General features: G+C 43.6%; 1 protein-coding gene across 1 annotated transcript in view; it reads right to left on the bottom strand.

The window, feature by feature from the left end:
- The window catches only part of AFG3L2 (AFG3 like matrix AAA peptidase subunit 2), a 38,496-nt gene that overhangs the window by 9,715 nt on the left and 12,967 nt on the right, over positions 1-15,814 (bottom strand). The window contains exons 9-14 of the mRNA XM_066579524.1: positions 12,709-12,846; positions 9,977-10,130; positions 8,977-9,084; positions 8,768-8,893; positions 5,666-5,776; positions 4,663-4,778 (exon numbers count right to left, since the gene is read on the bottom strand). Of these exons, the coding sequence (XP_066435621.1) occupies positions 4,663-4,778; positions 5,666-5,776; positions 8,768-8,893; positions 8,977-9,084; positions 9,977-10,130; positions 12,709-12,846 (753 nt within the window). The remainder of the gene's footprint in view (positions 1-4,662; positions 4,779-5,665; positions 5,777-8,767; positions 8,894-8,976; positions 9,085-9,976; positions 10,131-12,708; positions 12,847-15,814) is intronic.

Raw genomic sequence — 15,814 nt, 5'->3', positions numbered from 1 at the left:
AGCAAAAGGAAAAAATTTGGATTTTTGTTTTTTTGGCAATTCTGTCATTTTAAAAACAGCTTTTTTTGTACAGCACACATATGAAGGAAGACTTACACCCCAAAATGGATACCCCTGTTTGTGCTGTTTTCAGAAATATACCCATTGTGGCCCTAATCTTATGTCCGCATGCACAACGGGGCCCAAAATAAAAGGAGTAATTGGTGGCTTTCAGAACATAGATTTTGCTTGAAGTCCTTTTAGGCCCCATTGCCCACTTGTAGAGTTCTTGAGCGCCCAAAACCATATAGAACCCCCACAAATGACCCCATTTTGAAAACTAGACCCCTTAACGAATTTATCTAGGGATGTACTGCATATTTTGACCCCACAGTTTTTGAATAAATTTAAGCAAAGCAAAAGGAAAAAAATAGGATTTTCATTTTTTGGGCTATTGTGTCAATTTAAAAACAGTTTTTTTTGTACAGCACACATATAAATGAAGGCTTTCACCCCAAAATGGATACCCCTGTTTGTCCCGTGTTCAGAAACATACCCATTGTGGCCCTAATAGACTTACAGGACCCATGGCTAGGCCTACAATGAAAGGAATACCCGTTGGATTTCAGGGTACCACTGAATAAATTTCAGGCCCCATTGCCCACTTATAGAGCCATTGAGCGGCCAAAACTATAAAGAACCCCCTCAAATGACCCCATTTTGAAAACTAGACCCCTTAACGAATTCATCTAGGGGTGTACTGCATATTTTGACCCCACAGTATTTGAATGAATCTAAGCAAAGCAGAAGGAAAAAGTTACGATTTTCAATTTTTTTGGCAATTTTTTCAATTTAAAAACAGTTTTTTTGTACAGTGCACATAAGAATGAAGACGTTCACCCCAAAATGGATACCCCCGTTTGTCCCGAGTTCAGAAACATACCCATTGTGGCCCTAATCTACTTACAGGACGCATGGCAAGGCCTATAAAGGACGGAACACCTGTTGGATTTTAGGGCACAACTGAATAAATTCCAGGCCCCATTGCTTATTTGTACAGAATAAAGATTGACTCCCTTAAAATTCCCCCCCTCCCCCTCCGCGCCCTTTTTGGCGTTCGCAAATCTTAGATAAAAGTAAAAATGTGAACTGTGTAGTATTTCCGAAGACAGGGGTAATTACGGAGGCTGGTTGGAATGGGCCCATGGGGCAATAAAACCGGGTATCCCCCCCCCCCTCCTCTCATGCTTTTTGGGGGTATTTCATGACCTCAGTGGCGGGTATGGGGTGTAAAAAGTGGCGTTCCGTGAGTCTCCGTAAGCTTGATGAGGTGCGGCGGTCTCACACAGAAGGCGCTCAACAAGGTGCTCCTGGAACTGCAGGAAAGCGAGCGTTCCCGGGGCTTCTTGTAAAATACGTATCACAGGTAGCGGTCTGAATAACGCCAGGCTCACGCGGGTGCAGGCGGAATCAGCTTGCGGAGGCCCACAGCGGATCCCATCTGTGAGCCCGGCTGTGACCCTGCGTACGGCTGCGTAATGTACTGCGCATAACTGCGTACTCACACAGGCGGTCATGCACAGTACACCTTTGTTTGTATTTCCCGCACCATCGCTTAGCGATGACATGGGTACCCGCAGCCCGTATACAATGTAGTTGCGTATGGACTGCGGGTATATCCGCGACCATGGAGCACAATGGGCTCTATGTTGCCGATATCCGCAGTAAAATAGAACCTGCTGCGTTCTCTTTTCTGCGAGTGGATTACGCAATTCTGACCCGCTAATGTGAGCGGAATTGTGTAATCCAATGCGATTGATCTGCGTATTACCACGGATCAGACGCATGCGGAATCCGTCATTCCTATCTGGTCATGTGAGACCAGCCAAAGGTAGATCGCTACCTTTTTATCATGTGACCGAGGACCGTTCAACGAGGCCACCCGTCACTGCTCCAGGCTCTCGGCGACCGTTGGTCGCTGGGAGCAAGGAGGTTTTAAATTTCCTGGGCTCCCTGACTCCTGCGCATGTGTCCGGCTTTTTGCCGGCGGTCGCATGTGCAGAATCCTGGAAGGTCCACGGAGGAAGATCGCGTCGGGATTCAAATACGGAGGCCTCCGGTAAAAAGTTTCATCTCCTCTCACCGATCGCATCAGTGAGGGGAGATGAAACTTCAAATTTTTTTTTTTACTGTTACGTGATCGCCATTATTGGATAATGGCGAACACGTGACCAGGAACCGCTCACCGCGGACCCCCATTAAATCTCCATGCTCTTGGCTACGTTTTGTAGCCAGGAGCAGGGAGAATTTAAATTATCCTGGCAATCCACAGCTTTTGCGCATGCGCCCGCCATTCTGGCGACGGGCGCGTGTGCAGAAGCTGTGGTAAGGTCCGCGGATAAATCTGGGGGCCTTAGGTACGTACTTTCATCCTCCCTCACGGATATGATCCATGAGGGGAGATGAAACGTACGCTTTTTAAACTTTTAAAAACTTTTTTTTACTTTTTTTTTTTTTACTTTTTTACACTTTTTTCTCACTTTACATGATCACTGTCATCCATTGGATGACAGTGATCATGTCCCCGGTATAATCTCTCTGCTCCTAGCTACACATGGCAGCCAGGAGCAAAGGGATTTTAAATTTCCCGGGGCTCGAGCCCGTCTGTTCACGCGCCCGATGTCAATCATCGGGCGCGCATGCGCAGACGGGGATTCGGGTCCCGGGACATCGGGACACCGCTGAGGACTGGGGGTGAGTATTTTCACCTCCCCTCATGGATCCGATCCATGAGGGGAGGTGAAACTGACTTTTTTAAAACTTTTTTTTAACTTTTTCGCGATCGCCGCTAACCATTGGATAACGGCGATCGCGGTACCGGGGACCGCTCACCGCAGTCCCCGCTGACATCTCCTGCCTCCCGGCTACCTACAGGAGCCGGGAGCCAAGAGATTTTAAATCTCCCGCGCCGCCGGGCCTTCTGCGCATGCGGCTGACGTAATGCCGCCTGGCGCGCATGCGCAGAAGACCGGCTTCGGGCCCCGGAGCGGCAGGAGAGCGGGGAGCAGCGTGCCAGACCTCGGTGAGTAATTTCAGCTGCTCCGATGGATCCGATCCATCAGAGCAGCTGAATCTTTAACTTTTATGTAGTTTTATTTACTTTTTTTGCGATCGGCGCTATCCATTGCATAGCGCCGATCGCAATGCCGGGGGGGGGCTCCGAACAGCCCGGGATGACAGCTCCATGCTGTCAGCTACCTGCGGACACCGACAGCATGGAGCTGTCACGTCCACAGCCCGAGGGGCACTATTCTCTGCAGGAAGCATGTTTTTACGTCCTCAGAGAATAGAGCCCACTTCGGGAGGACGTAAAAACACTATGGGCTGGTCGTTAAGGGGTTAAATAAAAAGTCCCGAAAATTAAAGGGTGTTGTCTAGAAGTATAAAAATAAATCTAGCAGCAACATGTGAAAAAAAACCATCGCCTGCTTCATCTTCCACTGCGCCAGTGACAAAGAGATGGTGTGCTATACTTACTAGCAACTTTGGTGCTGCCATGTGCACAAAGACCGGCGGGGAATGACAAGAATATAAGTAGTTCAGCATTGGGGGATTTAACAGGTTTAATTTCTTTGAAACCCGGGAAAATTCCTGTAACAAACCCCTCCTTCAGGCCCCAAAATTCAGGCAATCCCAGCCTGTCATAGAAATCTATCATTACTCCCATACCTGCTGTGAAGAATGCCTATCCCTGGTCTATTCTCCTTTGGGTCCAACCCCCTGCTCAGTGCAGGATTCACCAAATCACCCCAGACAGATATGTGACCAGATTTTGTTTGAACACTTCCATTGAAGGAGAACTCACCACCTCCCGTGGTAACCTGTTCCACTCATTGATCACCCTCACTGTCAGAAAGTTTTTTTCCAATCTGTGTCTCCTCCCTTTCAGTTTCATCCCATTGCTTCTAGTCTTTCCTTGTGCAAATGAGAATAGGGCTGATCCCTCTGCACTATGACAGCCCTTCAGATATTTGTAGACCGCTATTAAGTCTCCTCTCAGCCTTATGAGAGGAGACCCAAATACTGATGTTACATTGTTTATGTACCAATGCAGTTTCATCTGCTATACGTTTGTACTGCGGATCTTTATTACGGACATTTACTAATACTCTCAAGTGAAACAGGTCTAGATTGGAATATTGACACTAAAAAAACAAAACAAAACAAAAAAACTTAGTACATTATCTGCACTGATGGCAGGAAAGGCTCTACAAGGAGCACAATGGTTGCTTCACTAGATTATTGCTATAAAGCCCATGACATTTAGCAATAATCTATTGTGCAAGTCTACATGCAGAAACCATCTGACCGGAGCAGGTATGGACAGAAGTCAGCAGCGTCATACCCCATCTGCCCAGCGAGGCTCATGCCGCAGCACTGTCTGCTACTATTTGTCACTCTTGACATCAGGAGCAGAAACCTGAGCTCCCTTATCTGCACTCCATGTATAAAACTACATAACTAAATAAAATAAATCACAGCTAGAGTTTTCACCTGCCAGGCATTATAGACAGTAGAAAAAGTAAACTTTTTTTGTGTCGACTGTCTTTAAATTTACAGAGAGTTGTCAACCCTGCAGGACCCATAGGGGTTCAGCATACAAGAGCTAGGTGTGTAACTAACCTTTAAAAGAGGATCTGCATGTTCCAAGAACCACCCTGCCACAGCATGCCCGGCCTCGTGGTAAGCCACTGTCTTTTTTTCCTCTGGATGGAGAACTTGTGTCTTCTTTTCTAAGCCTGCAAAAAGAATTTTGAAAGAATCTGAGTAGTGCACCAAAAGAATAACAACAAGCAGGAAGAACACAGTAAAGAGTGAATAATTTACTTTTTTGCCATCTATCGAAATATAGAAAGCATGATGTAATTTGTATTTAGAGACTCAGGCATTACCTTATGCTGCTCTGTGAGGGCTGCAATAGATGGCGACAGTCGCCCTGATTGCAGGGTTATCTCTGCTGCGTAGGTCTGTGCAGCAAGTTTTGGAAAAGCTGGCTTTTAGTTAGTAACAGCCAGAGACTGAACTAGTCCTACAAATTCATGAGCTGCAGCCAAGCCACACCAACTCTGCCCTTCAACCTATGATTGGCAGCTCTCTCTCTATACACATTAGTAAGCAGTTCAATGGCTGAATGGCGGGAAGGGGGAAACTAGTTGCAGCTCATGAGTATCCAGGACTACTTTAAGTAGTCCTCTACACATGTGCTGCTACTGATAAAATGAAAGTTTCTCAAACTACTGCATAGATCACTGTAATCAGTGTGACCGTCACTACATTATGCTGTCCTCAGAGAGGGGTGCAAAAGGATGGTAACAGAGTCCCTTTAAGGCGCAAAAACACTCTGGAAGCAGAAAAGCAGCGGTAACTTTCAGCATCTGTGTTCATATAACCAAAAATTTTGAGCAAAGTTAGCAAAATACTCTTAAGCTAAGGATTAAAAGAGACTTGCTGCTTCTACAAGCACTGGCTATACTGGCAAGGCTTAAGAATTACAGATACAGTGAAATTCGTGACCTTAGCTCTTCTCAATGATGCAAGGCAACAGAGACCCCAAATCACACAAATTGCAGAAGATAACATAACTGCCTGAGCATTTGTAAAAAATGTCACTTTCCCCGTTTCTTACCCCCTATTACTCTCTCAATGGCTTGTTCAAAGTGCTTCTGGTTTATGGCATCAGAAAGGTGTCTGGCAGCGATGAGAGCGGCTTCATTGCACACGTTTGCAATATCTGCCCCTGCAGCCAAGAAAAAAAGAAATATACAGAAGTGAAACCAGAGAAGAAAAGCTTACATCATGAAGAAAACTGATATACAATCACACATAAGACGATGAGTAGAAAATATAATCATGACTATATATACCAAAGACTATTATACAAGCACAAGCTATAATCAAGTCTATATTACCCTTATATGCTTCTACAGCAAAACACCTCTTTTGGAAGGATACATTCTTAAAGGGGCTTAGTGGGACTTGGATACCGATCTCCTTCTCGTATGCTTAGGATAGGTCATCAGATATAGCAGTGGGGAGGCCAGCTCCCAACACCTCCACCACTCAGCTGATTGTGTATCAGGCACCTTGCCGTCCACTTCGTAACAGCAGTGCCCGGTATTGCAGCTCCTGTTCACTTGAATGGGATTTAGCTGCACAAACACCATGTTACCAATGAATGTGACACTGCAGGCTGAGGAAGAGGCTGTGGCACTCAGAGCACCGTTGCCTCTTCAAACTGCTGACTGGCAGAGGTGTCAGGAGTCAGCCCCCCCACCAATCTGATGTTGATGATCTAATCCTAGGGATAGATCATCAATATTTAAAGGGGGTTTCCAAGGAGACTACTACTGAAGACCCAGGAGAAGGTCATCACTAAATAGTTGGCTGGTGCTTGTAACTGCAGGCACAGCTCTCATTCATTTCAATGGGAGACGTGCCTGCAGTTACAAGTGCCGGCCACTACACGGAGGTCGGCGCGGAGGCTTTTACTGCTTCAGCTCCGAGCTCTGTGTATTTGCAGCGCTGACAGCATGCGCCTGAGGATAGGTCATCAATAGTATTCTCCCTGGAAGACTCAGTAAAGGGGTTGTCTCGCGAAAGCAAGTGGGGTTAAGCACTTCTGTATGGCCATATTAATGCACTTTGTAATATACATCGTGCATTAAATATGACGTGTGCCGATTCCAGCCAATCAGGAGGCTGGAATCGGCACATGTGACGGGGCAGAGCTACGCGATGATGCGTAGAAGGGGCGGAGCCAGAATGCCGCTGCTGCCGGACAGACCCGAAGGCAGAAGACCCTTCTGCGCAAGCGCGAGTAAATCGGGCGATTAGACGCTGAAGTTAGACGGAGCCATGGAGACAGGGACGCCAGCAACGTAGCAGGTAAGTGAATAACTTCTGCATGGCTCATATTTAATGCACGATGTATATTACAAAGTGCATTAATATGGCCATACAGAAGTGCTTAACCCCACTTGCTGCCGTGAGACAACCCCTTTAAGTTATAGAAGCCCCCTTTAATGTGAATATTTTTGTTGGTTGAAAGCAGCAATTATGACCTTGGCTGGTGCCAAGAGTTTGTCTTTCTCAGTCTTTGGCTCAAAAAACTGCCATAAAAACTGCATGAGTGATTCAGTCCAAGTCACAAGTGGATTCAGACAGAATGAGAACTATAAAGAAAGGAACTCAAAAATTTTCCTTCCGGTACTTTTCCGCTATTGATTTTGGAGCAAAAAAATACATCAAAGGTGGCATGTGTTGTTGGAGGCTTAAAGAGGTTTCCCAGTTTCATGTAAATAAAGGTTAATTGTTCTGCAACTTTGTATGTAATTTTGGAGGAATGAAAAAAAAATACAATCTGCCTGAAATAAATTCGGGTACATTTTCTAAACAAAATGTGACTGAATTCCGTCTCAATTTGCACAAACAAAAACTGCTGTACATGTCTTGCACCACTTATTATTTTTTTGACTTTTTAAAATGTTTTCAGTAGACAAGGAGTGACTTAGGCCTCCCGCCCACGGTAGTGTCGGACTCCGCCAGCTGAATATCACAGAAGAGTCTGTCACAGCGCCCCACAAAGACCCCGTACACTCACCTCTCCAGATCCGCCGTGAGCCAACGCGCATGCGCAGTGCATGACGCGCCAGCAGTGACGTGTATTCCTGCAATACTTTCGCTGTGCTCACAGCATAAGTATCGCGGGACAAACGGCTTCCATTGACTACAATGGAAGCCGGCCGTGCATTTTTCCACTGCAAATAGAACATGTTGCGTCTTTATTCACGCTGCGGAAATCTGCAATAAAATTCTGCACCATGAACATTGCAAGGCAGAAAGCCATTAAATTCAATAGAACCCAATAGCTGCGGAATAACTCTGCGGATTTCCACCTCGGCAGAAATCTGTCCGTGCGCATTAGCCCTTAGAGAAAAAAGTGCTTTGATTAGCAGGAAGAAACATGGCTGATAACGTGTGCAATAGTTATGGGGCATAATATTAGCGTAAAGTAAAGCTAAATAATATGTGGTGTAACATTAGAAAAAAAATGTCTGTCATTATGGACTGTCTGGTCCATGCTTATACTGCCTAATATTAGACAGGATTAGTAGGTCTGCCCCCTACTGCTGTTTTTCTATATAGAGAGCCTGAGAGCCCACATCTTGTCCAACCAACACGGCTGGTTAAGCCCATCATAGCGCTCTTGGAACGCTGTGTAAATTAGACATGATCAGGACAAGAATATTTTCACTCACTGACAGTAAGCAGAGATCTTGGAATGGCAATTTTATTATAAAATTAATAATGTATATTTACATAAAACTGGGAAAGCCATTAAACCTACATTGTTGTCAGCGGCATCTGCTACATTATAAGGTGTATGTGTGCTAGAGACTGTTCATGTAAATTGTCAGCAGGGCATTAAAGTCTTTTTAGCCAAACCCCCTTTAATTTGTCCCCATGGGCATAGGAGATGTTAGGAAGCAGTTCAGTTCAGTTCACTCCTCACAGACATAACAATGAGGGCTTGGAGAAGTCGCCTAATGTACATGAATATAGGAAAATTAGGAGAGTGCCCCGCCTGTAATGTACATGAATAGTTGTAGATCTATCAATGTTTGATGAAGTCATAAATGTGTTTTTTTGCTTCATTACCTTATTATTAAAAGACACATTCAGAGACCCAGTTTGATTCATTTCACACATTTCTATCATCTCTTCTTACCTGAAAATCCAGGTGTTAAAGCTGCCAGTTTCCTCGACAGGGATTCCTTATCTATACTACTATCCAACTTCAAGGGCCTTAAATGAACCTTAAATATAGATGCTCTGCCTTTTATGTCCGGAGGCCCTGTGTTTGGAAAGGACAGGTACATAGTGATTATTAGGATTACATGTGTGGGGGTATTTTCAACCAGTTTGATAATGTCTTACCTATAAAAATCTGCCTATCAAATCGGCCCGGCCTCATGAGAGCTGGATCCAAGATATCAGGTCTGTTTGTTCCAGCCAATACCACAACATTTGTTGTAGTGTTAAAACCTGTAACGACATAATCCAAAATTAAACATCCTTATATACCAGCGAGTCTCGGGACTACTGTCAGGGCGCACTCCCTGGAAATGGGTCGGACCCAACTTTGCCAGTGAGCAAAATTAGCAAGGTTTTGCTAGTGTGTATCAGTCATGGTGCCATAGCTAAATTTAGGCTACTTTCATGCTTTGTCAACGGCTTCTGTTGAACTTATGTTCGGGCGCATAAATTTAACGGAAAGGGAAGATGGGGAAAGTACCATGACAGATGCCACTGTTGGGTAAGTATTCAATTTTATCCTGTTAAAAAAAAAACAAAACCCAAAAAAACCCACAATCTGTTAGATGGAGGTCATTACAGTTTGAGTGATCAATGCCAAAACTAGGCATCTGTTTAATGCATCCATCTCCCATTGGCTATAATGATATCCATTTAAAGGGTACATCACGAAAAAGTCCTAACAAATTTTTTAAATTGATACAATTATACAAAATTTAGGAAATCTAGTCACATTTTTTTTTTTCTCCGTTTAACATGCAGCATACGGCGGGAACAGCTCCTAACAAAATAATAAAGCAGGCTGTAAAAAAATGCCAAAGAGTGGCATCTATTACCCATATTATGGTAGGAGTTTAACAAGTACATTTTGACTTTTTTCCCCCCATGATGTGCTATTCAATGTAATAAAAAAAAAAACAAAAAAAAAACAATACACAATATAAATTTGGCCTCTGGCTGAATAGAGGCCAAAAAGACTGCTGAAAGGAAAAAGACTGCCGAGAGGAGGGATCCATTTGAAACTTGTACTGAAAGTCATCCCAGCACGTGTAGAGCGCTCACATAAACGCGAAATTAGGGAATTAAGAAGCACAGATACAGATACATCTACGCAGTACATTACCATCCATTTCTACTAAGAGTTGATTCAGTGTGTTTTCTTGCTCATTTTGACCACCAAAGTTGCCACGTCCCCTCTTCCGTCCAACAGCATCAATCTCATCAATGAAGAGAATGCAAGGAGCATGCTTCCTAGCCATACTGAATAGATCCCGTACCTAGAAGGAGTAGAGGAAACCAAAGTGACTTGTCTGCATATCTCACATATTGACCAAACAGAAACTACATGTATGTAAGATATACTTAAAGTAGTTTTCCCATCTTAGACATTAAGGATATATCTACAGGATATATGACAGATGCCGGACCCACACCCATTGAAAGAATAGGGGTTTCCTAACTCTGCTCATCACTGGTGGTCAGACTTTTGGAACCTCCAATAGAAATGAATGCAGGCTACGAAAACAGTATAAACAGCCAGCTGGGCTGTTTTGAATGAGCTGAGATTTAAATAAGCTGAGATAGTAAAACTGGCCACTGGCAGGCCCAGGGTCTGACACAATAACTGGCTCCAGAGTTTAGCCAAAGATAACCCCATTTGAAGCCCATCACCGTTGGGGTCTATTTTTATGGGTTGATTCACAATTGACCAATGAGATCTGGATGATTTTAGGTTCTGCAAAAGCGATGACGGCGTTTACAAGGCAATAACATAACTCCTACTCATGTTTAATAGGTTGATTTCTTAATTACTAAATTTAATTAACCCCTTAAGGACATGGCCTATTTTGGGCATAAGGACGCAATAATTTTTGGCAGCTTTTTACCTCCATTTTTCAAAAGCTATAACTTTATTCTTCCGTCGACGCAGCCGTATAAGGGCTTGTTTATTGCATGGCGAACTGTATTTTATTATTTTTGTTGGTGCCACCTTTGGGTACATAAACTATATTGTAAAAAAAACATTTAAGTTTTTTATGATAGCAGGGAGAGAACACACATCAATTCTGCCATAGATTTTTTGGTTTTTGTTACAGTGTTAATCATGCAGCATAAGTGACAAATTGACAATACATTTTATTCTGCGGGTCGATACGTTTACGATACCAAAATTCTTTTTTTTTTTTTTAGGTTTTTTCACAATAAATATCCTATTTTTTCTAGATCGCTCCATTCAAAGTTCTATAACTTTTTAATGTTTTTATTTTTCCATGCACGGAGCTCTGTGAGGGCTTATTTTTTGCGACAGGAGCTGTAGTTTTTATTGGTACCATTTTTAGGTACATACGGCTTTTTTGATCACTTTTATTGCGTTTTTGTGAGGCAAAATGAAAATAAGCATTTTGCCTCCGTTTTTTAGGGGTTCTTTTTACGCTTTTTAGCCGTGCTGGATAAAAAACATGTTCAATTTATTGTACGCGTTGTTACAGATACAGCGATACCAAATATGTGGGATCTAAAAAATTTTTATTACATTTTTTATGCCAATATTGGAAAAAGGACAAAAAAAAAGGTTTTTTTACATTTTCATTGCGTTATTTTTATCTTCTTTTTACACTTTTTATGTCCCTGTGGGAGACTTGCACCATAGCACCTATGTTCGCTATGATAAGGCATTGCAGGTCGTCTGTCCTGCAATGCCTTATTGCTTGTTACAGCGATCATAGGCAATGGTAGAGCAGGACGCCTATATCTGGTGTCCTGTTGCCATGGCAACGCATCGGCTTTCTGCGATTTCATCGCGAGAGTTTGATGAGGTCACAGAGGGAGTGTTCTCCCTCTGTGAGCCCTTTACAAGTTGCGATCTACATAGATTTTTCAAATGAACTTTTTTTTGCAGTTTCCTTTGAAGGTCTTTTGTCATACTGTATACAATAGATGTAAGACGTCTACACACTTAAAATACCATGGTTTTTTTTGTCAAGTTAAAAAAGCCAACAAAAATGGATCAGATTTTTTTCCACCTTCAACGTGATCCATTATTTGTACAATTCCATAGAAAAACAGACTTAATTTAGGGTAAAAAAATAAAAATAAAATAATGTGGTTGCAAAAGTGTGAAAACCCTGTTCTACCAAGGAGGCCTACAGCAACAGTAAAGGAGCTGCAGGAATTTCTGACAAGTACTACCATAGTTGTGTAGTGCATGTGAAAACCATGTCCCACATTCTTCATATGTCTGGGCTGTGGAAGGGTAGGGGGAAAATGCGGAAGCCTTTTCTAAAAAATAAAACATCCAAGCCCGGCTACATTTTGCCAAAACCTACTTCAAGTCTGCCAAAAGCCAGCTGGAGAACATGCTATGGCTGATGAGGCACAAAACCTACAGGCCTCTACTATAAAGCTGAAGATGAAATTCCCCTTTCAGCATGAGAACGACCCACAGCATACCCCCAAATCAACAAAAGAATGGTTTCACCAGAAGATCAAAGTTTTTGAATGGTCAATCCAGAGCCCAAACCTGAATCCCATTGAAGATCTATGGGTTAACCCGAAGAGGGCGCTACACACAAAATACTCTTGCAATCTGACAGATTGGAGAGCTTTTGCAAAGAAGAGGGAGCAAAGATTGCCTTGTCAAGATGTGCCATGCTGATAGACACCCACCCAAAAAGACTGTTTTTCAATGGAGTTGTACAGATAATTGGTCACATGGAAGGTAGAAATAAATCCGAAATTATTCCCCTTTGTTGGATTTTTTTTTTTCTTAACATGAAAAACCTGTCATTATAACAGGGGTGTTTAGACTTCTATCCACTGTACACGAAGAGCATTAAGATGAGAATGAACACTTACTCTGGCAGGCCCGACACCAACAAACATCTCTAGGAACTCTGAGCCGTTCACAGTGATGAAAGGAACACTGGCTTCTCCAGCTGTGGCTTTCGCCAACAATGTTTTTCCTGTACCAGGAGGACCGGTGAGAATAGCACCCTAAAAAAGTGTATATGTCAATCCACAATTCTCTATTGGTCTACCATCAAAAGATCAAACAAATGGGGAGGAAGAGGTGGTGTTCATTCTAAATGCAAAAAAAAAAAAAATTGATAAAGTACATAAATAGATAAATATTTGACCCCAAATACTGCATATACTGCTCTTTGTAAAAAGGAGTTCATGAGGACTCCTGGTGGTCAAATATGGCACTGCATGAGTTATTTATTAGCTTTACGTTGGTTTGGCCAATGTCTTATCCATTGATAAACATTAGGTTTTATGGGACGTATTTTCTTATAGTTCCAGCTGTGCCTGGTACAACAGCTCAGCCCGCTTCACAATGATGTGGTGGTTATGTGCCTAGTATATAAAAAAAAAAACAAAAACAAAGCAAAAAACAGGACACTGCATTTTCTGAAGTGCCACAGCTCCTTTATAGGTTTTAAACATGTACAAAGAGCACAACTTCAAAAAATGGCATCCAATAAGTGATGCTCTTGCAGAAATATATCTATGCAACAAGATTTTTGTAATAACTGCAAAATCTCTCACCTTATTCATTGGGGGGGACATCTCAGACCATGGGTATACCCCTCCTGCGGGCACCAAGCTAATCAGTTTGTATGAAAGCATTAGGCGCAGCAGTACAGGATATGAGAAAGGTACAACAGGTAGTGCAAGTACAAAACATTAGCAACCCCTTCAGTGGCAGGTTTATTACTACCACGTCAGCGCTGCAAGCCCCGGAGATTTTCCTGAGGTAATTTGAAGTGGCAAACGTGTACAGTGGCACAATAACTGTGTGTCCTGGCCAGCATTTCAGCACTAGAGCTGTCCACGGAAATCTTCTGGGTTTAACTGCATGGTCAGTGCAGCAAGCCAGGGAGATTTTCTGGGTGTGCCACTAAAGGAGTTAAACCGTAACACAGTGAAAAGCCATGCATAAATCCAGAGAAATCGCTCTAACAAGGAGGTAGATATCAGACAAGTCTCAGTATAGAAACTTAGTGGGTGGGGCCTCCTCCAATGAATGGTAAGTACAAAAATCTTGTTTTCTTGTCATTGTTGTTGGGGGGACAAAGCTCAGACTGTGGGATGTTCTAGAGCAGCCCCTGGGGGTGGGAAAAATATGTAAGACGTCATAAAGGTCAATTATACGGCAGTCTGCGAAATGCATTGACCGCAAGGCATCAGTGTGAACCTTGTAAAATTTTGCAAAGGTGTGTAAAGAGGTCCACATGGCTGCTTTGCTGATCTGAATGCCGGAAGCACGGTTATGTGCTGCCCAAGAGGTGCTCACAGTCTGAGTTGAATATGCAGCAATATGGAAGGGAGGTTCTCTGCACTTTGCACGGTATGCCTCTACCACGGCTGACCTGATCCAATGGGAAATGACCATCTTGGAAACCGCAAGGTCCCTTATAGGACAGTCTGGAAAGGCGAGTCAGAGCCCCTGAAAGTGGAAGTTTGAGCCAAACTGATTCTCAAAACACAAACTAAATCGAGCTTATGGAGAGAGCGCACCCTCAGATTAGAGTCTGCAGGACAGAACGATGGTAGGACAATGTCCTCATTGATGAGCAATGACACCACCGCCGTCTGTAGAAAGGAGGGCACAAAACGGAGGACTACTTTGTCATGAAGTAATATTGGCCGAGAAGGCTGCAAGCTCTTGGGAATCAGTAAATGCATGTGACAGCCACCAAAAATTCCACCTTGTATGCCTAAAGATGAGCTGGGATATCTTACATAGGTTCAAAGGGACACAAGTGAAGTGTATCTAGAAGCAAGGAATGGAGAAGGATGGACAGGGCAGATATCTGTCCTTTCAGGGAGCTGGGGCCCAAGTCCATGTCTATACCAACCTGGAGAAAAGACAGTAATCAGGAAAGAGAAAAGTACATAAGTACATGGGGTGAAAACCATGCTGTTCGCACCAGAGGCAGAAAGCTTTCCACACCCAATGGTAAACCAGAGAGGATGACGATGTCCTAATTCTCCTGGGTCAACCTTCTCTCTGCTTATGAATTCAGTTATCCAGTTGGCTACACCTGTTATGTAGACCGCCGAGATCGCTGGGAGGTGTGCTTCCGCCTGTGCTAGGATTCTTTCTGCTTCCTTCATGACTCCTTAGCTGCGGGTTCCGTCTTGATAATTTATACTTGTGTCCGCAGTCACGCTGTCCGTATTGACATGGACAGGGAACCCAGAGAGATGTCATGCAAAATAACCAAAGCGACAGTAGCATGGCCCGAAGCTCAAACACATTTATTGGGAGGGACGACTCCTGTACTTTCCACGTCCCCAGCGCTGTAAAGTTGTGCAACGTTCTTCCCCATCTGGGTAGACTGGCGCTCGTGGTCAGCACCAACTACTGTAAGGTCAGAAAAGATCACCCCTGGTGAACTAGAGGGAATTACAGCCATCAGTTGAGAGAGTGACAAAGCGTCCAGGGAAGTCATTTTCTCAGATTTAGCAAGTGCACAGATTTGTCCCATCGAGAGAGGATTGTCCTCTGCAGAGTTCGGGCAAAAAAAAAAATTGATTCAGTTTCTTCAAGTCTAGAATAGGGCGGACTGACTTATCAGCCCAATGTCTACGGGCAGATCTGTATAGTGCAAATCAAGCAGCCCACAGGGATACAGACCTTTTGGTCCGGAAAAAATTAAGAATTAAAAAGATAAATAAATAAATAAATAAATAAAAATCGCAGCATGCTCCATTTCACTGCGGATCCCGCACGGACGGCTTCCATTGAATAGGGTACTGGCCACAAATTCCGCGGGAAAGCAGGAGGCAAAAAAAAAAAAGAAAAAAAACTCCACTGCGCATGTGCAGCGGCGCTTCCGCACACATCCACAGTGAAGGAGAGAAGACCCACATGCGAAATCGCAGCTTGTCCTATTCTAGTGCGAGCCTCACATGGACAGCTTCCATTGCAGTCAATGGAAGCCATCCATCCAGC

The sequence above is a fragment of the Eleutherodactylus coqui genome, chromosome 9 (assembly GCF_035609145.1).
Source record: "Eleutherodactylus coqui strain aEleCoq1 chromosome 9, aEleCoq1.hap1, whole genome shotgun sequence".
Lineage (NCBI taxonomy): Eukaryota > Metazoa > Chordata > Amphibia > Anura > Eleutherodactylidae > Eleutherodactylus > Eleutherodactylus coqui.
This window is presented reverse-complemented; position numbering and strand designations above follow the sequence as displayed.